The sequence below is a fragment of the Triplophysa rosa genome, linkage group LG9, assembly GCF_024868665.1.
Source record: "Triplophysa rosa linkage group LG9, Trosa_1v2, whole genome shotgun sequence".
NCBI lineage: Eukaryota > Metazoa > Chordata > Actinopteri > Cypriniformes > Nemacheilidae > Triplophysa > Triplophysa rosa.
The window spans coordinates 647,732-670,788 of NC_079898.1; the positions used below are offsets into that span (position 1 = coordinate 647,732).

The window sequence follows — 23,057 nt, forward strand, 5'->3', positions numbered from 1 at the left end:
TTCACAGATCTTCACTCAGTGCGAGTAGACGCGTCAAGCTCATTGTCTCACTCAGCATACGGCAAGAGTTAAGAGGTTTAGGCGTTAAAGACAAGCGCTGTCTACAATATCAAAGTTACAAGAACTTAAATCCACAGGCACTAATAATTATATTTAATACTAGAAATACATAATCTCATTTTCAATATATAAGAAGTGTAGGGACAGTTGTTGAGTTTTTCATTTAATGCTGGATTGCATACAGAGCTTTAATGTTTGTATTCGCTCTGTGTTTTGTGCAAATTGAGAAATACAGCGAGTGAGATCAGAGTGCCTGTGCAAAACTCTGTGTTTGCTCGTGTGTACTGCGATGCGCGTCATTCAGAAAAAAATGGCAGAACTCTAACATGATTTAGATTTATTTCCTTTAAAACCGAATGTGCTCTATTATATCGTTGGATAATCAGCATATATCCCCCATATGGAATAAACACCACTGCAAACACAGCTGGGTTTCTCCAATGTTAACCCAGGATTAAGTTATAAACATTCACATATACATATTGGTAGCTACATTCACATACATTGGGGATATGTTGTCATAAATCAAGAAATGTCTCTGCTGTAGGATTCTTCATAATGTAATTCTTTTTAAAGTTCTTTTAAATGTGGCAGCCGCAGCAAGTACGCGTTCAGAGACAAGCCCCGTTCATGATTTGTATTGTGGTGAAAGCGTGGTCTGTCAAAACATATCAAAACATTAAAAATGAAACTGTTGATCCAGTTTACCAAATGAAAGCATGTTGTGAATTAAACAGGATGTGATTAGATCGGTAGATAGCTACCGGAACCGCGGGTTATATAAACATGTTTCTTTGTTTTACGCCTCCTGATTCTTGTATCATTCGTTTCAAACTATCTTTCTACCATTAGAGTCAAAACGGATCATAATATTAAATCGACCAAGCTAAAATGCGGTACGAGGAAAGAAACTTGCGACTTTTTACTCTTCTTCTTTCTGTGTGAATATTTTTCGCATCATCAGCCAAAATATCAGAAACAGTTTAGGTTTTGTAGCTCATCAACCCCCACCTCCTGCTGAAATCACCCTTCACTGAAAACTCAAAAGAGGTGTCTATTGAGAAGTTGAATATTCAAAAATAGATTGAATCGCTAACAGGGATTTTTACCTTTATTACTTTATAAAGTGCTGTATTGATAAAGAAGATATGAAAACATTTAATTGTTTGTCATTTAAACGAGAGGTTATAACAGTGTTTTAATATATAAAATGTAATATTAAAATAATTGAATATGTTATGTAAATTAGGAGCATTACGATTATAAAAAGCATATTTTGGCAAAGATATTTGGTTTATGTTTGGAGTTAAGTTTCTTATCAGTGTTACTGCGTCTTACGTTTATTTGTCACCCTGCAGGTAAGACATTAATTCTGATCTCTGCTCTTTCAAAAAGCCAGACATTCACACCTCTCCCCATCCCCCGTCACCTGAGAAGTGGAATCTGTTTTTAAAAGCCTGAACAGAGCCAAAATCTTTACTCAAGTAAAAGTACAAGTAACTAGAGAAATTGTTACTCAAGTAAAAGTAAAAGTCACTATTTTAAAAATTACTTGAGTAAAAGTAAAAAAGTATGCAATGAAAAAACTACTCAAGTAGCTAGTTACTTTGTTACTTTGTATCTGATTATATAGGCCTACTACATAAAATTTATATTAACGCCAATATTTTAATATTACAATTTAATCAATATTTTTAATTATCTTAAGCAGATATCTTTGCAATATACTAGAGAGACTAAAGAATAGACAAACACAGAAGAGACAAGCATTTCTGTTAATTTCATCTAGTCCTGATGTCAATGTAGTTTACACAACTTACTTAGATTAATAGACCATGTCAAACTAAAGCATGAACTAAACTCAGAGCATTTCCTAAGATGATCTAGAACATCTGCAGTGCTCTCTTAAATGAAATACACATTTTTGAACAAAGCTCATGTTTTCTCGTGTTGTGTCACGTGTGTGTTGTGAAACGTTCTTACTTGTAAACAAACAGTAAACAGTGAACCACACGCCCATCAACAAGTTTTCTTCCTTCTGTTCTTCAAATGTATATTTCTGCAAGCCCACGTCTCTGTATCTGACAGGTAACGCGCATGTTGCTGTGTCTGACGAACAGGTCGCGCGGGTGCGGGCATTTATCGTTGCTGGCAAACAATATGACACATTTTCAGTTTTGATTGTATAGATATAGATTCATATCCACTTCATCCAACGCTCTTTGTGTTCTGCGTGTTCTTAAGTTTCGCGCTACGAGGAGTGAGTAATCCTGCTTCAGATGATTCAGATCGTGCTGCGAACTGAACAAATCATTTGAACTGATTCATTAGCCTATTCAAATGGTTTTGCCCATTGTTCAATTAATGCTTTTAAAAGAATCGACTCAAAAGAATCGATCACTCGGGAATGCCCGTAAAAAGAGACGACAACCTTGAAATAAGCAACGTGTTTTAAAAAGCATATTTTAAAATGAAGGAACGAAGGAACGTCACGCAATGTAAGTTATGTAACGAAGTAAAAGTACAGATTTTCTATTAGAAATTTACTCAAGTAAGAGTAAAAGTACACACTTTTAATTTAACTTAAAAAGTACATATTTTCCAAAATGTTACTCAAGTAAATGTAACGAAGTAAATGTAGCGCGTTACTACCCACCTCTGAGCCTGAAGCCTACTGACATGTAAAGAATTAAAACATTTCAATGCTTGTCATTTAAACGCAGGTCAATAGTACATTATTTCGTCACACTTTATTTTAATACTGATGAAACGGTCTATAAAGTGCATATTTAGACAAATATGATGTTTTTTCATTCACGTCTTCACATGGGCCTGTGTCTTTGCTCATTAATAAAAAGTTATGTTACATTTTCGTTTACTTTCTCCTGTCCGTGTTCATTAATAATAATAACAATAGTGATATTCTGTCACATTCGCCCTCACGTATTGGTGTGTAGGTTACTGTTGTCGTGTATATACATTCATTACTGGTTTAGCTGATTATCACCAGTCTTATACCCGCTCCGAGCGAGCCTCGAACGGACAATCGGTCCACACCGGCTTAGAAGACGGACACGCTAACGAGGAGGCTACGCTCCGCTATGGTCTTCATAGGCATATTGAAGTAGTTGGTGCAAACTGCCCACTCCTGCGTGATCAATGTGATCTGTATATGGTTTTCACTGACGCACAAGTAGCATATTTTAGTGTAAAATGATCGCGCATGGTAATCTTTGTAAATCAGCTTAAAATCAAAAACAAATATTATATTGAAGCAGGTTCTGCTCGCATTGGCTTTAAATTGTTGTTTGTTGCGTGTTCGAAATGTTTACGGTTTTGTTTTACTTGGTGATATGTGAAATGAAGACTGTTAAATGTTATTATACAATTTAATATTGACCTTTATTGCGTTTGCACTGTGGTAGAAATAGATTCTCTTTAAATAAAGATACATTTATTATAAAAGCTTAACCACAGTTTAATACGTCCCTAGTCGAGGGTATGGAACTTTTTAAAACTAACCAAGCGCTTCACCAGTTTGCTCGTATAAGGACAGAAATGACATGGCTATTTTTTATTATAATAGTGTGTTCTTATATCTATCAGGCATATGCAGTCGCTTTAGACTGGCAGAAATGTTTTTCCTTATATGAACCTCTGTGATCATAAACAACACGTTTGTTCTAAAGATTAAATTATTACTTTACAATGTCCTTCATTTTTTTGTTATATTATAAACGTGAATAACTCTTGTTTTAATCTTTAATGTGTTGCCTCCTGTCATGTAATAATGCATTTATCACATTGAATTTCACTGTTTCACAGTACATGTGGTTAAGTACTGACGGTGCAAACTCTCCCTTTGCACCTTCTGGAAGAAATTTCTGAAACTAGTTTCACATGTAAATGTTTTTAAACTGCCGCCCTTCCCCATCGCTGGCACTCAACGTGGCGGCAGAGAGCATTCTGGTTGACTACCTACTGTAACAGGCTGCACGTGAGATCATTGCTTCTGTTCAGGTCACCACATCAGTAGAAACAGGCAGGTGGAATAACACACCAGTGACAGAGAGGATCTGTAAAGTGCATTCTGAATGTCTCTGTGATAGAAGTCTGTCTAACTGTGATACAATTTACACAAAAGACATCAAGTAATTTCTCTTGTACAGATCCTTCTTTCTTCATACCATAAATCTGCTGTTCTTCTGAAACTTTGCGAGACCCGCACTCATATTTCAGAGTAGAACAGCTGCCTTTAGCATTGTTTTCCAAAGAAACATGCATGGGAACGTATCATTCTTAAACATCTACAGCATTATAGTGTTTTTTTTATTTAGTGCAATAATATTCTTACACACAGCTCCTTTAAAGTGACCATTATATGTGAGGTTTTCCTTTCCTCCTTTAGTTCAATTCCCGAAAGGAAAAAAGGGTTTAAAAGAGCCGTCTAGGAGGAATTTGAAACTCTATAGCCTGGATTTCACAGGCAGGGTCACATATTTCAATGTAAATGATTTCAACACGAAGCATGGAGATGTCCTCACCTCGTTCTAAAACCCTACAAAGTGTCTCTCAGCTTACCTTGCTGTCTTTAGTCGGTGCGTCTCGAGGATCAGTGGATTCAAGACTCTGGAGTCCGTTGAAAGGCGTTTCTATGGGATCTTGAACATGAGCGGCAGGGAAACGCGGTTGTAAACCCTGCGGCTGTGGAGTGAACGTTGAAGATGTGCTCATATCTAAGGGCTGCGGGCTGAAGTCGATGCCGTCCAGAGTGAACTCGCCGGGACTCCCTGATGGTGACTGCAGGGCTTTCTCAGCACTCTGTTCTGAAGGTAAAGGGATGGAATCGGCCAGCGGGTGCGATCGAGGACCATCAGATGCTGCCGGATGACAAGCGTTAGACAGCTGAGCGAGAATCCCGGGAGCCACAGGAGCCAAGTTGGAGTTCTGAGCCGGCCGGGTCAAGATGTGCTGAGCACCTCGCGTCACCATCACAGGAACATTTACCTTGTAGAAATGTCCTTGAGTCAGAACAAAAACAGAACGGCTATTATTTCAGCTCATTTGCAATATATCAAGAGATTTAGGCAGGCTTTATAGAGAACGGAAGAGTTTAGCTTGTCATTTACACGAGTCTTCAGAGGAAAAACAACTAAACACAACCAGAAGCATTCGGACCACAGCATATTATTTACTCTTTCTTTCTTGCTATGCAGTATGTGTCGTGGTGTCAATGTTGCAGTTTAAAAGCCATGTGGAGAGGATTTCTTTTCTTATTCTACATGCATGATTTTTCGATAAACGATTTCACATACAGTATGTGCCTATTGTCACGAACATTTTCATACACCAGTAACACAATTTGAACCATGAAATGCAACAACAATGAATGGGGTATATGCACATGGAGCGATGACATACTTCCGCTAAAAGCTCAGCCAGCTGAACCACTTCTGCTCTCGTAGTTGAGGTCATTTGTCACCAGGCCATAGCGGTGTGTTCAGTAAGAAAACAGCTCGACGGCTGAGCATTGCTATGTGCCTCTGTGATCATGCCTCCAGTACGTTTACTTCGCTTCTTTCATATTTGTGAATGCAGCTTGAAACGGATAGCCTGAAGCGTTTCTCCCTTTTTTGCTGTCCATGTATTGTGTACGTAGTGTTTGGATAGTTTGTTTCACATCGTTGACCATAATCTTAGGTGCATCTTGAAGCAACCGAGTGAAAAGTCCTCATCATTGTTCCATATGGATGCTATGTGTGCCGGATGTAACATAGCTGGCTAAGATTTAACGAAATACATCATCGCTCCGTGTGCATACAGTATACCCCATTGAATGTGTAATAAAGAATAGTGGCATGTTCAGCGTTTGTAAAAGAGTTTATCTGCTTTAAAGAGTGTGGAGTTCTCACCTGAGGCCGTCTGTAGAGTGACTCCAGCGGGGATCTGAACAGGATACGTTATTCCAGGCGGAAGAGAGAATGTGGCAAGTGAACTACAGCAATTGTTCTGAAAGTCGACATGTTAAAGACATGTTAGTCATTTTGATTGAAAAGGCAGAGATTTAATAGCAAATCATCACCTTGAAGAAACACATAGTGAGATGTGACGTCAACTTACTGCTTTAGAAGTGAAATTCTGCTCATTTTGAGCAGCAGGAATCACAACTGAGGTGAAAAAGAAAAAAGCCGTTTTCTAGTTATATGTCAGTCATAAGAAAAACTAAAATTCATAACATGACAACATAAACACACAAATGAAGAACTAACCGGTGGGTTTGTTGAGAGTCTGACTGTAGTTTGACGGCAACTGTAGAACAAAGTTGGCTGGATTGTTGTCTTTGATGAAACCCTCCACAGCTTTAGACTGAACAACCTTGGACTCCCAGAGCTGAAGCACAGTGGCACAAACATCACCAAACACATACGCAACGACTGCAGTTCGTGTGCTCACGTTAAATGTGCTAAAAGTTTGTGTACCTGTCTGAGGTTGTCAAGGACCCGCTCGTCGACTCCTTCATCATAAAACATTTCTCTGACGCTCTCTATCACATCCTCAATGATAGAGAGATAGAGCTTCGGCTGACAAATTCAATGACACAATTAAACCACTGTGTTACAAGTCAATTACAGATACACAATCGGTGTGTTTTGAGCGCTTTTTATTTAAACGTTTGCCTACCAGTGTGTTGGCGTTCGAGAGCATGTTCAAACTGTCGGCGTTCGGTTAGGGAGCGTCTGAAAAATCCATAAGCTTGTGATAAAACATAAGGCAGAACTGACATTGATTTAATGTCGATTTTTGGTTATAAACGTCAGTATCGGTCGTCAGTCAGATTTCGATGTTAAATCAATGCTCACTATTTGGTCAGTACATCAGAACGGTTTACGTAGAAAATAAAACATTTTAGTCATTTAGCAGACGCCTCCCAACAAACACTGATGACCAGGTGCCTCATTTATAACCGTTGCGTACGCACAAAACATGCCCTGAATGAGGCGTACGCCACTTCCCACGCAAAAGATGGGATTTATAAAAACAAACTTGACGGCAAAATGTGCGCACCTGCACGCAAACTCTGACCCATGCGTACGCACATTCTGGAGACAAATGGTGAGTTAGTGAACTTAGATTGCAGAAACTAAGATTGATATAAACGCTTATAAGCATTATGCCTCACACACATTTTATTTGACCTCATATCACGAAGATTAAATCTGCAGAGTTATTTGCGGTTGAGTGATAATTGTTTCATGCACCTTCTTGTAAAATCCAACTCAAATCTTAAATAAAAATTCAATGTAAATATTTAATCAGCGCTGTCTCACCATCACACTATGAGCGCATGAGGAGGAGATGATCCGACTGAACAGGGACAGCATCAAATGCAACCCCTGTCAATAACTGCAACCCAGCATCAATAACTGCAGAACACAGGGCAAATAAATACTAAATATATTTTCCTTAAATACTGAGCATAGAATGTCAAAGTCTGGAAATACAGCCATTAAGCTCTCGCACAATCGTTTTTCTTTATGTCCTCGTTATCAGTCCTAACTATCATAACAAAACCGGAATGAAGAAACATTCGTCTTTTACAATGATGTCTTCAAATGTTATCTCAGGTGAAGGACACCACTAATGGGGTGTTAATGATCAGTCTAAATGCTGTAAACATTTAAATGCTGCAGAGACCTTCTTTGGCTTTAATATAATTATAATAATTATTATTATTAATAATTATAACAATTATTAAGTTGGAAATCTCAGTGAATCTCGTGTGTGGCCATTTGTGATTTCATTACGGAGATAAAGGATGGGATCGGGGTTTTTTGTTTAGCATTTTTTGTTATTTTTCTATGGCATCTGATAGCGGTTTGACCAGGAAACGGTGTACGCCCATTATGGTGCGTGATGGCAGGCTTATTAATATACGAATCAGAATTCATGAGGTGCTTTGCATTGACTATTTATGGGTAAAAATGGGCGTGTACAGGGCGGGATATGAGGCTGATTCACGTACGCACACTTGCAGGTGATCTGTGATTTATAAAGCGAATATTGCTTACAAGTGTGCATACGCACGGTTTTATAAATCGGATTATTTTTGGGCGTACGCTATTTTTGGTTTTCGGGCGCACGTACACTTTTAGTAAGGATCCTACGCACAGTTTTATAAATGAGACCCCTGGGGCCTCATTTATATCCGTTGCACAAAACATGCCCTGAAAGAGGCGTACGCCACTTCCCACGCAAAAGATGGGATTTATAAAAACAAACTTGACGGAAAAATTTGCGCACCTGCACGCAAACTCTGACCCATGCTGCAGAGACATTATTTGTCTTTAATATAATTATAATAATAACAATTATTAATAATTGTAACAATTATTAATTTGTAACTCTCAGTGAATCTCATGTGTGGCCATTTGTGATTTCGTTACGGAGATAAAGAATGGGATCCGGTGTTTTCTGCAGTTTTACATCATTTTTTGTTATATTTTTTATGGCATCTGATAGCGGTTGGACCCGGAAACGGTATGCGTCCATTATGGTGCGTGAGGTCAGGCTTAACAAGCGGATTTGATGACAGGCTTGTTAATATAGGAATCAGCATTCATGAGGTGCTTTGCATTGACTATTTATGGGTAAAAATGGGTGTGCAAATTATCAGGTAGGCTGTGATTTATAAAGGGAAACATGCGTGCAGGTGTGCGTGCACAAGGTTTTATAAATCTCAATTTTTGTTTGCGTACGCCCTTTTCAGCTTTCTGGCGTACGTTCACTTTTAGGAAGGTTTCTACGTACTCTTTTATAAAAGAAGCCCCTTGCTGTCCACCTGCGGTTTTTGGGCGGCTCAGATTCAGCGGCTTGACTCAGTCGGACCACCGTCGGCACACTGTCGACAAGCCGATCAATGTAAAAATGCTGTCAGTCTGCCAGCTTTTTTGGGGGTGGCAACAGGGTTATTATAGTTTTTAAAAAATTACTAGTTTTTATTTTTATTTAGTTTTGTAATTTGTCTTTTTATTTAGTTTAGTTTTAGTTCTTTTTAGTGGTGCATAAATAGTTTTTATTTCGTTTTTATTTTTAAAAAATCATTACTCTGAGTTTTTATCTAGTTTTAGTATTGTTTGGGTCTATAGCGTAATATCATGGTAAAAATTTACATACACCTTGTCAAATCTGTAAATGTTAAAAATATAATATAAAAAGTTTGTTGACTTCTTGAGCATCACTAAACGTTTGTATGTTGTCATTGTTGTGTATGAGTCTCATGATTGTCCTCATTGTGGAAAGATGGACAAATTGTGTATATAACTGTACACACGTACATCTAAATTGCAACAAACTTAGTGTTGAAATTAGTGATATTTTTATTACAGTTTTAAACAAAACACAAGTACATCATGTGAACTTCTTAAATGCACTTTCGTTGCATTTTCCAGCAAGTTCGTTGGATTCTTACCCTTTAGTAAAGTCCCACAAATGCTACCATCGCTTCTGATCACCATGCACTTGCTGTTGTTTGAGTCCCAAATTGGGCTCTGCCTCTTCCTACTATACGGTCTATATGGTCTTATTCATCGTTCGGTATCATTTAAAGCCCTTTGAAGCTGCACTGAAACTGTCATTTTGACCTTCAACCATTGTGAGTTCATTGAAGTCCACTATATGGAGAAAAATCCTGGAATGTTTTCATCAAAAACCTTAATTTCTTTTCGACTAAAGAAAAAAGTACATAAACATCTTGGATGACAACAGGGGTGAGAAAATTATCATGAAAATGTATGTTGAAAGTGGACGATTCCTTTAAGATAACAAGCCATTTTTTTGTTGTAGATTTATATATAGTTGTCTCTGGGCTCTGTAAAGCTGAACAACACAACTTCTGTATTATAGAGATGTATTAAATAACAACATATACAGTATGCATATTAAGAACACATTATGCATTAAGTATTAAATATAAGCAGTTGCATTTACGTCATGCCAAACAAATGCATTACAAACATAACTTTCTATTGCATAATGCTCGGGTGGCATATCAACATATGAAATACAGAACTATAAAAACAGGCAGCTCCTGTCCCAATTCTCCCAAATAACAACAATGGGACAAGTGTGGTCGACTTCATGCGGCACTGTGCAGACTGATCAGCGAATGACAACAAAGTACCGTGAGAACGATTAGAAAGCACCGTTTGCTCTTTCCGGCATGATGACCTCAAGTTTGTCCCAAAATGCACTCCCACTTACACTTGTTGACTCGTGCCTAGTGCCCTATAGGTCTGCACTTCCTGACATCACCAAGTGTGGACTCTGAGGAGGTCCTCAAGACCGGAGTGCGCCATTTGGGACAGGGCCTTAATGGCTGAATCCGAAATGGCATACTCAATGAGTAGGTACTCAGTTTCAGTAAGTACCTACTTAACGAGGGCTAAATACAGTAGGTACGTACTGTTTAGCCTGAATGGGTGTAGTATGAAAAGTGTTGGGAGTAATGTGTTACAAAAGTAGGTGCATGTCACGTTGCACAATGAAAGAAATCACGCTTTACTGTACAACAGTTGATTCTTCCGGCTGCCAAATATCACGTTTGAGCAGTTATACGCAGTCTAGGACTACTAAAACATTGACGTGCTTGTACACATTATACATAATGCAATAAATTTAACCATGCTTATTTCTTAAATGCATTTAATCTTAGTATTTTTTTGTATTTATTTTTGTATAGCCTAGTTAATTCAAGAAATCAGCAGTCTAATAAAGAGGTTGATTGGCAAAAAGTATTTTGTGTTTTGAAAATACAAAAATACAAAGACATTTTGTCATTTTAGAATGTTAAGTTCTACTTCTGTAGTTATTTTGGTGAAAGTAACTCAAAAGTAACACAGGAGTCATGTAACGTATTACAATTCTGAGACAGTAATATTGCAAGGTAATGGATTACTTTTAAATAACAGTAACAAGTGATCTGTAATGTATTACAGTTTGGAAGTAACTTGCACAACACTGAGTATGAATGCGATCGGCTGTGTTACGCCATATTGACATGATCATGTGACGTAATTCTTTTGTTCCTTTTCGATGGCTGGTGGCTGGCAACTTACGTTTGCGGTGCATATCCTCCACCTACTGTACTGGAGTGTGCGCCAGAGATTAGCCATGTGATGTAATGACAAGCGCAACAACTTAAATTTTGAGTGACAAGGTTGCAGTAAAGGGTTAATATGGTGCGAACATGTGTTTTTCTGTGTCTTTGGTGTGTTATAAGTTGCCCATGCATGTATTAACTCAACTCAACTCAACTTTATTTATATAGCGCTTTTACAATTTTCATTGTTACAAAGCAGCTGTACATGAGACACATTGACTACAAGCAAAACAATCAAAGTTGTACCTGCAAAAACAAGAAAAGGTTGAAAACACAGAAGACAGACACACCCACACACACAACACGCACACGCACCAACACACACAGACACACACACACACACACACACACACAACACACACACACACACACAGTACGTACACAGACAAGTACGCACACACACACACGCTCAGTGAGAGCACACATTTAGGATAAAGGAGAGAGAAGCACAGGTCAAATATAACAGATAATAAATTCCTATATGCAATATTAATTAAGTAAAACTTTAAGATTCTAAAGCAGCCCCCCCGGTCAGGCAGATAGTGCAAAAACAGTATGCAAACGGTGGCGAGGAACCCAAAACTCTAATCGAGAAAAAAAACCTCAGGAGAACCCAGGCCCAACCAGGGGATTCCAGTTCCCCTCTGGCAAAAGCTGCTGCCTCTGCACAAGCTCCAGAGAACTTGCACAACAAGGCTAAATAAAATAAATAAACTTAATAATAAAATAAATTTAGTTTAAGATTATCATTAATAATCTAATAGCATTTGAAGTTTTGTGGTGAAGACATGTCAAGAGACCGCGTCCTTCTTTATCCAGCTCTATCATCTCAGCTCTTGTCAGGTCCCCACTTCCCATTCTCCGCTCTACCATCAGGTCAGGCCATGAACTGCATCCTGCTCGCTGTGGTAACCTTGGAACAATGAGACAAGACTGGCTGAGAGTAGAGTACTGTTCTGTACTCTTTGATGCAACAAGTACATCAGTTGTGTTTTTGGTTCCGGTTGATCTAACTAATGCAGCCTAAACCCTCAGAAGATTTATATTATGGAAGAGTAGTGTATGCAAGATTAAAAAGATGCGTCTTTAGTCTAGATTTAAACTGACAGAGTGTGTCTGCCTCCCGGACAGTGCAGGGAAGACTATTCCAAAGTTTAGGCGCTAGATAGGAAAAGGATCTACCACCTGCACTTGATTTTGAAATTCTAGGTATTACCAACTGACAGGACGCCTGAGAGCGTAATGCACGTGAAGGACTGTAATACAAAAGGAGTTCATTCAAGTACTGAGGAGCTAAACCATGTAAGGCTTTATAGGTAATAAGCAAGATTTTAAAGTTAACGCGATGCTTTATAGGTAACCAGTGCAAGGTTGACAGAACCGGGCTAATATGTTCATACTTTTTTGTACGTGTAAGAACTCGAGCTGCCGCGTTTTGGACCAATTGGAGTTTTTGTAATAAGCCTGCAGGGCAACCACCTAACAGTGCATTACAGTAATCTAGTCTTGATGTCATGAATGCATGAATTAACTTCTCTGCATCTGAATTGACAGCATATGACGTAGTTTAGATATATTCTTAAAATGGAAAAACGCAATTTTACAGGTGTTGGGACGTGGCTCTCAAATGACAGATTACTATCGAATAGACGCACAGCAGATTCATTTGAGCATGTCACGACGATGGGTTGCTTATGGAACATGACGAGGGTTCTGTCATAGTGAGATCATCACAACAGTACAATTCTAGTAAAGCGATTGTATTACTTGGTTATAGTTACAGTTTTATCAGCAGTCTTTCAAGTGTAAGTACACAACTTAACCGTAATTTCAGTCTTCGCAGTTTTCGTCCAGTAATGTTCAGTAAATAAAAAGTTGTTACTCATCCAGTTTTTTATATCGACTATGCATTCCATTATTCGATGGAACTGCTGTGTTTCATGAGGCTTCGAGGAAATATAAAGTTGAGTATCATCAGCATAACAGTGAAAGCTAACTCCGTGTCGCTTTATTATATCTCCTAGAGGTAGCATGTATAATGCGAAGAGCAGAGGCCCTAAGACTGAGCCCTGTGGTACACCGTACTGGACTTGCGATTTGCGTGACACCTCATTGTTTATTGCTACAAATTGAAAACGGTCGGATAAATAAGATTTAAACCATTTCAAAGCTATTCCCTTAATGCCGACATAATTTTCGAGTCTATGTAGGAGTGTGCTGTGGTCAATGGTATCGAATGCAGCACTAAGGTCTAGCAGCACCAATAACGAGATACAACCTCGGTCAGACGCCAATAGCAGATCATTTGTAACTCTGATCAAAGCAGTCTCTGTACTGTGACATGCTCTAAATCCAGACTGGAATTCTTCATTGATGTCATTCCTTTGGAGGAAGGAGCATAATTGAGTTGAAACTACTTTTTCCAGAATTTAGATATGAAAGGTAGATTGATATAGGCCTGTAGTTCCTTAGTTCTCTAGGGTCGAGTTGGGGTTTTTTGACAAGGGGCCTTATAACAGCCACCTTATATGCTTTAGGCACATGTCCTAATGTCAGAGATGAGTTAATAATACCAAGAAGAGGATCTATAATTTCTGGGAGCATCTCTTTCAGTAGATTTGTAGGTATAGGGTCTAGTATGCATGTTGTTGATTTAGATGATCTAATAATTTTAGACAGCTCATCTTGATCTACGGTATAAAATAATTGCATTTTCTCCTTAAGGGCGCTGTAGTTAGTTTGTTCAGCGGGTTTCACTTCTGATTGCATTGTTATAATTGTATTAGACAATAATTGCACAAATGAAAGTGTCGGAAACAAAAGATGCTTCTATGTAAAAGACCTCCTGAAACGCCTCGTGTAACCACACCCCCACAAATCTACGTCAGTTCGTGGTATGATTTGACTAAGACCCCCAAATGTATACGCAAGTAAGGTGGGCGTACCTGTCAGTCAATTGAGTGGAACCTGATGTTCCAAATATGGTAAGAGGCGTTACATTTCCTCACACGCTTGCAGTATTCGACCAATCACTAGCACTGGTTAACTGGCCAATCATAGCACACCTCGCTTTTCAGAGCGATGAGCTTTGTTAAAAATCTGCTCGTTTCAGAGAGGCGGGGCAAAGAGGAGATACAAACATGCACGGTATGTGGAAAATACAGCGTTTTTGAACCTTAAATCGTGTATACACATTGCATTACATCTAAAACAAACCATAATATTACGTTTAGCCGTGTCATATGACCCCTTTAAGGTCGTAGACAGAACTAGTTTGGGACGCTAATTTCAATTCACACATTTTATATCCCTTCTGTCGATCCTGCAGTAGATCTACAATCGATTGTATCAGTAACTTATGTAAGATACAATATGTCATGTTGGCGTGGGAAGAACCCAAATGCAGGCAGCAGGGTGTTGAAGGGGTTAACAGAGACTTTATTAAATAAGGAACCACAAAACAAAAGACCCACAATGGGGGTAACGAGGACAGAACTAATATAAAAACAGAAACAAAAATACTTCCCACAAGGGCAAAACAACAGGACAAAAATAACAAAACAAAACACGACCAAACGTCAAAGTAAAAGGCAGGGAAGTCCAAAACGTTAAATAATAATCCCAAAGACAAGGCAGGAACAAGACGAGAACTCAAAGAGTTGCACTTACGGGGGACATTCACCAAACACACACATACAACGCAAGAGCACAGGACAATGAAACAAGAGGGCATTAAATAGGAGAAGACAAACGAGGGATAATGACACAGGGCAGGTGGAACATTAGACACGAGCGGAGGCAATACAGAACGAGGGCGGGGCCAATGACGAGACCAGAAACTGAAAGGACACTAGACACCTCATCGGCTTTCTCTACGACATAAGTCTGTCGCGATCTGCCCGATCCTGCCACACGACTAGGAATTCATAAACAAGAAGGTAGGACTGTGACAGAGCCCCCCCCCCCCCTTAATGAACACCCCCAGGTGTTCACCAAGGGGTTGACAAACAAGACATGACAGACTGGGACAGTGACAAAAACATGGAAAACAAAATCAACGGCAGACATGACAGGACAACATTAGGATTGGGGTGGCATGCTAAAAATAACAAATATGGGAGGGGGGGTGGGGACAGACAAGGGCTTGTGGGGGGAACAGTCCTAGTCCCCGGCTGCGCTCGAGGGCACGGAGTCCTGGGGGACTTAGGGGAGGAAGTCCTGGGGGGTTCCGCCGACTGGAACGTCGGCGGGACAAGGCTGGGACCCGGCTGGAAGACCAGAACTAATAGATAGATAGATAGATAGATAGATAGATAGATAGATAGATAGATAGATAGATAGATAGATAGATAGATAGATAGATGATAGATAGATAGATAGATAGATAGATAGATAGATAGATAGATAGATAGATAGATAGATAGATAGATAGATCTGATGTAGAAGTACAGAGCCAGCCTTCTTGATGATTTATCAAGTCTGTTGGAGTCGCTGGCTCTGATGCTGCTGCCCCAACACAAAGCAGCATCAAGAAGATGGCACTGGAAACAACAGATTGGTGGAAGATATCCAACATCTTGCTGCACACGTTGAAGGATCTCAGCTTCCTCAAGAAATAGAGTCTGCTCATCCCCTTCTTCTACAGAGCCTCGGTGTTAGATTTCCAGTCCAGTCTGTTGTCGATCACCACTCCCAAGTATTTGTAGTCCTCCACCTCCTCCCCCCTGATCCGTAGTGGCTGTGAAGGCATCCTCTTCCTCCTACCTAAGTCGATCACCATCTCTCTGGTCTTATTGACATTCAGACTTCAGATAGGTGATTCTGTTCGGACCACTCTATAAAGCCGTCTACCAGTATCCTTCACCCACCCTCTCCCCCTCTTATTCACCCAACAACAGCTGAGTCATCAGAAAACTTCTGCAGGTGACATGCCTCAGAGTTGTACTGAAAGTCAGTGGTGTATAAGGTGAAGAGGAAGGGAGAAAGTACAGTTCCCTCTGGAGCTCCTGTATCACTGACCACCATGTCAGACAGGACACTGCCCAGACGGACAAACTGTGACCTCCCTGTCAAGTAGTCAGTAATCTAGGAGATCATAGTGTCTTCAACACCCACCGCCCGCTTCTCACCCATTAGCAGAGGCTGAATGGTGTTGAAAGCACTGGAGAAATCAAAGAATGTGATCCTCGCAGTGCCCCCACCACCATCCAGATGCATATGGGCTCATTGCAACAGGTAGATGACGGCATCATCGACTCCTAAATGTGGCTGATAGGCAAATTACAAAGGGTCCAAAAACATCCTCACCTGTGGCCTCAGCTGGGCTAAGACCAGTCTCTCCAGGACCTTCATCACATGCGATGTTAGGGCTACTGGTCTATAGTCTGCTGGGTCGGATGGCCTCGACTTCTTGGGGACTGGGACCAAGCAGGAGGTCTTCCACAGCAACGGGACTTTCTCCTGGCTCAGGCTCAGGTTGTAAAGATTAGTGGCAGTTGTGGCCTAATGGTTAGAGAGTCCACGTGACCAGAAGGTTGCCGGTTCGATTCCCAGGGCCGGCGGGTAACAACCAGTGGCGGCCGGTCAATAGGGGGCTCTGGGGCGCCGCCCCCTTAAAGTTATCCAGAGAAGAAAGCTACTTTAATATGCCAACAATAAGTTTAATATATATCGCAAATTAATAATGTAATAAAATAATTTAGTCGTACTATTCCACCATTAGTCATATTATCATTTATTAAAAAATCAAAAAATCAAAATTGTATTTTGTTCATACGTGTGCGGGGCGCCGGACAAACGAGTGTGTATGTAGGCACGAACATTTTTGAAAAGCATGTGATTTGAGGCTGAGCTCTAATTGGCTTGTTTCAAATCGTCCTTGGGGCGCAGAACCCTCCCACTTTTGTTGTAAGCGAATCAATATTGTTTTTATATTTTTGGCCTCATGTGATTGGACCGTTCTTAACGCCTCTCATTACCGCTCAGCAGATTGTCATTTGACTGACAGGTACTGATTAACGTGGAAGCAAGCGAAATTATCTCGAGATGAAAGAAAATTCGGTTTTATCTTTACAAGAATACCCGTTCCAAAGGCGTTCGGATGAAGAAAAAAAACGGATCAAGGAGCTTGGACCAGATCGACCCAACTTGCAAATTCAGCAGCAGTCAAGTGATCGCGGTCGATCTTACACTCGGTGCTTTTCCGGCACTTCTTATGGAAAACGGAGTTGGCTAGCTGGATGCGATGTAAGTCATGCCTTTTATTGTTTTCCCTGTTTGCTGTTTCAAAGTCTTGGCACCGAAACGTTGTGGACAACAACAGGGGTTTGCGATTTAAAACATCTCTCTGATAAGTGCAAGCGACATGAAAGTAGCCGCAGCCATCTTGACAACGCTATGAGGCTCCAGTTTTTTGGGAAGCTTAGCATTGCTGAACAGCTAGATGAAGGCTACAGGATTGGCATTAGAAGGCACAATGAAGAGGTCACAAAAAATCGACACATCCTGTCTAGAATAATAGACTGTGTAAAATTTTGTGGCGCATTTGAGCTGGCTTTGCGTGGCCACAATGAGAGCGAGAGCTCAGATAACCCCGGGATATTCCGTGACTTGGTCGACTTTGTTGCTTCTCTTGATGGAGTTTTGAAAGAGCACCTCGAGAATGCCTCTGTGTTTAAGGGAACTTCGAAAACCGTGCAGAACGAGCTGTTGGACTGTATGTTGTCTGTTATGAGGGAACACATAATCCAAGAAGCACAAAACAGCGATTTTCTATCAATCCAGGCCGACGAGACCACCGATATTGCCACACAGTGCCAACTTGTGCTTGTGCTGCGCTACATTGATGGCAAAAGCAACGTACAGGAGAGGTTTTTTGCTTTTATTCATCTGCATTCAACTACAGCTGATTCCATCGCTACAGCACTAAAAGAGCATCTTACTGTCATCCTTCCAGAGGATCAGAAGAGTAAACTCATCTCCCAAGCGTATGATGGAGCCAGCGTGATGAGAGGTGCCACTGCAGGTGTTCAAAGGAAGATTCAAGATGTGTACCCAAATGCCCATTACATCCACTGCTATGCTCATCAGCTCAATCTAATAATGCAAAAGGCCACTTCTCACATACCCAAAGTTAGAATTTTTTTTTCTAACCTTGGAGGATTTGCCAGCTTTTTTTCAAGATCACCCAAGCGCACAGATGTTCTTGATAAAGTAGTTGCCCATAGACTACCAACATCAAGCAGTGTTAGATGGAACTTCCACAGCCGTGCCATCAATACAGTGTTTGAGCACAGAGAGGGCCTCATTCGCTGTTTTGAAACTATTCGAGACTCAGGTGACTTTGACCCTGTTACCACCAGAGAGGCAGGAGGCTTTGCCATGCTGCTGGAGGATCAGGATTTTAATTTTTTTCTGCAACTTTTCCACAACATCATGCCACACGTGGACATCCTCTATGCCAAACTCCAGAAGAAGGACATAGATTCAGTCCACATTAAGGGGAGCATCCAGCAGTTCCAGCAGGACATACAGAAGATCAGGTAGCAGCTGTATTCCTTCTTTTGAATTTGTTATCATTATTATTGTTATTAGTCATACATTTTCTTAATCCTTTGCAGAAATTCTCTCCATTCTCTGGTTAACCAAAGCAGTGAAGGAGCTTCTCAACCAAAGAGGCGGCGGTTGCTTAGTCCAGACGTCCATGAACGGATTGCAACAGAGGTAAGTTTATTGTAGTCCTTGTTACTCTGCAGTTTTTCATAGAAAAGCTATCAAAGGAAGCTATCAAAAAGAAAGTAAATATTAACAACAAGTTAAACGGCATGGTTTCATTTACCCTCTTTGGGTACTAAATGTGTTCTCATGTCTTTGAGTTTATAATTTTTTTGCTTAAATATTGTAGCAAAGAGTAGATCCTTTGATATTGGGCTTTATTAAACTTTATGAAACTATACTACATTTATTTGCAATGCATATTTTACTACAAGTCAATCTATTTAACCATTTTCATAGTCTTTAAATAGTGATCTAAATAGATTTGTTATTCTTAGGTTTCCTCTAGTGGTGTGCCCTTTTTATCTGATTGATATGAAAATGGCTGATAATAAAAAAATGCTATTAGCGCCCTAAGCATCAGAAGTTCATGAAACTTGGCATGTTTGTCTAGTCCATATGTATGAAGTTTGGATAAATCAGGGATTCAAACACTGAAACTGGTCTCCGTCTCTCTATGACTTACAACTGATCATGTTGCAGTTGAAATTGACATTTTGTCATCACTACATCATTTTTGTTTTTGTCCTTCACTCTGTAGGTCTGTGACACCATACTCCAACACACCATGGAACGGTTCTGCTTCACAAGCCACCTCGTTAGTGCCACCCTGCTGCAAGCAGACAGGTTTGAACAGTACACAGTGGCGTTTCCTGAAGATGCACTGAGTAGGACTTTGAAGGCCTATCCAGTGCTCAATGGGAGTAAGCTAAAGACAGAGCTTAGTCTCATCTACTGCAAGGAAGAGTTCAGAACCTGTTGTGGTGCTGTGGACCTACTGCAGCTGTTTAAGGAGAACAATCTTGAAGAAGTCTTTTCAGAGACTGTCACTCTCCTAAAGATCCTCATCACCACACCCATGACCACAGCAGAGGCTGAGAGGTGTTTCTCAACTTTGAAAAGAGTTAAGACTTTTCTGAGAAATAGCATGACCCAGGAGAGACTAAATGCATTGGCCATGCTGTCAATGGAGAAGAGAATGGTGACTGAGATCATTGACTTTAACCAGAAGGTCATTGAGAAATTTGCAAGTCAGAAAGAAAGGAGAGCAAAATTTATTTTCAAATAGTGTTAATGGCCAATGATTAGGTAACTATAGTGTGTTGTGTTTTTTTTAATGATTACCTTGATTACTTCATTACTGATAATAAACCCACATTCAATTCAAATTCACTGATTCATAGTACATTTATTTGCATGTATTAACATTGACTGTAATAATGATACATCACCTGATTAATGGCTATTTATAGTCCTGCATTACTGACAGTTGTTGTTTGCGCCCCCCCCCCCCAAATATTTGTAGCACCAGCCTCCACTGGTAACAACTGAGGTGCCCTTGAGCACCTTACCCCTACTTGCTCCCCGGGCCCTGCAGTGATAGCTGCCCACTGCTCCGGGGGTACGTGTGTTCACCATTTGCTGTGCGTGTGTTCACTACTCTCTGGATGGGTTAAATGCCTTGAACTTGTACATGTGCAATGACAATAAAGTTGAATCATCGAATCATCATCTAAAGATGTCCCAGTACCGGAGACAGCTGGCTGGCACAGGTCTTCAGGATCCTGGGTGAGATGCCATCAGGGCCTGCAGCCTTTCGCTGATGCAGTCTTTCCAGCTGCCTCTTTACCTGGCCTGTAGTCACCGTTGGGTGGGGGTTGGGGCAGTTCTTTTTGTTCAGGAGTGCCTTCAGGTCACTGGTAATCCAGGGCTTGTTATTGGAGAAGCAGTGAACTGTCCGGGCTGGCATGGTGGTGCCCTCACAGAATCTGATATAGTCCGTAATGCAGTCGATCATCTTATCGATGTCCTCCCCATGTGGCTCACAGAGTACATCCCAGTCTGTCGACTCGAAGCAGTCCTGCAGTGCCTCAGCAGTCTCCCGTGTCCAACTCCTCACTGTCCTAGTGTGCACAGGCTGCCTTCTCACAAGAGGGACATACTTGGGAGTAATCATGACCAGGTTGTGGTCTGACCTGCCAAGGGGGGGAAGGGCTGTGGCGTCATATGCATCCACGGCATTAGCATATAATAAATCCAATGTTTTATTGTCTCATATTGATGGAAGTTATTTAAAGTGTTGTTCAGTGAGGCATGATTAAAATCACCTGTAATGACCATGAGCGCATACTGATGTTCAGTCTGCAGTTTAGCGGTGGCGGAACTGATGACTTCACAGGCCACCGCTGCCTCAGCTGAGAGGGGATGTAGACAGCGATAACAATGGTGGACGTATACTCCCTCGGCAAATAATATGGGCGCATTCCCACTGCCAGCAGTTCAATGTCCGGGGTACATAGACGTTCCTTCACACTGACATGTCCAGGATTGCACCACCTCTCACTCACATAAAGTGCAAGCCCACCACCCTTCTTCTTCCGACTTATGCAAAAATCTCTGTCTCCACGTACCAAACTGTAACCGGAACCTCAACGCTGCAGTCCGGGATGTGCGAGTGCAGCCAAGTTTCACTGAAGCAAAATAAGCTACACTCGCGGTATTCTCTCTTGGTCTTCACCAGCCCTGAAAGTTCGTCCATCTTATTTCCCTAGGACCTCACATTTCCCATTATGATCGCTAGGACCGCTGGATTGTGTCGTCTCCTTTTCTCCCTCCGTTTTGTTCCAGCCCTGCAACCCCGGCATCTCCTTCGTAACTCCTGCGGGACCGCAGGTCTGTCCCCGGGCAGCAGCACAGGCTTACACAGCGCAATCAGCTGTTCACGTGTGTAAACAATGCCCCCACTACTACCGGCAAGGTTCTCTGTCACAAAAATAAAAAAGTAACAGAAGAACGCGGAGAAAAGTAACAAAACTTAGTCCAGCCATTGTCTCAACGTTTATACACGGATTGTGATTAATTCGAAAAAACAACCGAAGATTGAAACCAACAAATAAATAAAGTTAGAAAAAGCACGACGGGAGCTGCGGCTACAAGCTGCCGCCTGAGACAGCTCCATTTTACATTGTACTGGCCGCAGATAGAGTCCTTGTCGTTGGTGACTTTAACATCCATGTAGATAACGATACAGATGCCTTAGGAATGGCTTTCAAAGACACTCTTAACTCCATGGGCGTTAGTCAACATGTGTCAGGACCCACTCACCTTCGTAATCATACTTTAGATTTAATACTGTTTTACAGTATAAATGTGGATGACGTTAAAATCCTTCAGCAGAGTGAAGACATTTCGGATCATTATCTGGTATTATGTTTGCTTCACTGGTCTACGGCTGCAAATAAAACTCCTTGTTACAAATATGGTAGAACAATAACTTCAACTACCAAAGATGCGTTTCTCGATAATCTGCCTGAATTGTCTCAAATCGCTAGCATGAGAAATAAAGTTGAAGATCTTGACATTACCACTGAAAATTTTAATTCCACCTTCTCGTTAACGCTAGACACAGTTGCTCCTCTACGTTTGAAGAAGATTAAAAATGGCAGCCCCACACCATGGTATAATGAACACACTCAGGCTCAAATGAAAGCGGCCCGAAAAATGGAGAAAAATAAGAAAAATAAACATTAAGAAACATTAAGAAAAATAAATTAGAGGTATTTCGTACAGCATGGAAGGATAGTATTCGAAAATACAGGAAAGCCCTAAAAACGTCTAGATCCGCCTACTTTTCATCACTAATAGAAGAAAACCAGCACAACCCTAGGTATTTATTTAACACAGTGGCTAAATTAACAAAAAATAAATTGTCAGTAACTTCTGATCCTGTATTGTCACGATCACAAGTGGAGGAAGAACCCGAGTGCAGGCAGGCGTGAAAGGGTTAACAAAACAAGACTTTAATAATGAATATAAACACAAAACAAAAACCCACGCGGGGGTAAAATAACCAAGACAAGGGGAATAAGGATGGCAGACTTAACAGGAACAATCAACTACTAACTAGACTAACAGAACACTTAAACTAAACTGACAACAACTAGATAAACATTTACTCACAAACAGGAACAAGGTACAAAGACTAAACAGGCTTGGGGAAACACTACGGTGGCACACTGGATACACAGGTACATAGAACGTAAGTACATACACAATCCATGAGCAC

General features: G+C 40.6%; 2 protein-coding genes across 2 annotated transcripts in view; one reads left to right on the forward strand and one right to left on the reverse strand.

Moving 5' to 3' along the window:
* Positions 1 to 6,988, reverse strand: part of gtf2a1l (general transcription factor IIA, 1-like) — a 109,222-nt gene extending 102,234 nt beyond the window's left edge. The window contains exons 1-6 of the mRNA XM_057341585.1: positions 6,742 to 6,988; positions 6,540 to 6,641; positions 6,330 to 6,450; positions 6,181 to 6,227; positions 5,973 to 6,069; positions 4,642 to 5,081 (exon numbers count right to left, since the gene is read on the reverse strand). Of these exons, the coding sequence (XP_057197568.1) occupies positions 4,642 to 5,081; positions 5,973 to 6,069; positions 6,181 to 6,227; positions 6,330 to 6,450; positions 6,540 to 6,641; positions 6,742 to 6,765 (831 nt within the window). The 5' untranslated portion in view covers positions 6,766 to 6,988. The remainder of the gene's footprint in view (positions 1 to 4,641; positions 5,082 to 5,972; positions 6,070 to 6,180; positions 6,228 to 6,329; positions 6,451 to 6,539; positions 6,642 to 6,741) is intronic.
* Positions 6,989 to 15,581: 8,593 nt separating this feature from the next.
* Positions 15,582 to 20,273, forward strand: LOC130558868 (zinc finger MYM-type protein 1-like). The gene is made up of 3 exons (XM_057341574.1): positions 15,582 to 18,759; positions 18,838 to 18,940; positions 19,533 to 20,273. The coding sequence occupies exons 1-3, from the start codon at positions 17,264 to 17,266 to the stop codon at positions 20,058 to 20,060; spliced, it is 2,127 nt and encodes a 708-aa protein (XP_057197557.1). The 5' UTR covers positions 15,582 to 17,263; the 3' UTR covers positions 20,061 to 20,273.
* The last annotated feature ends 2,784 nt before the right edge of the window (positions 20,274 to 23,057 follow it).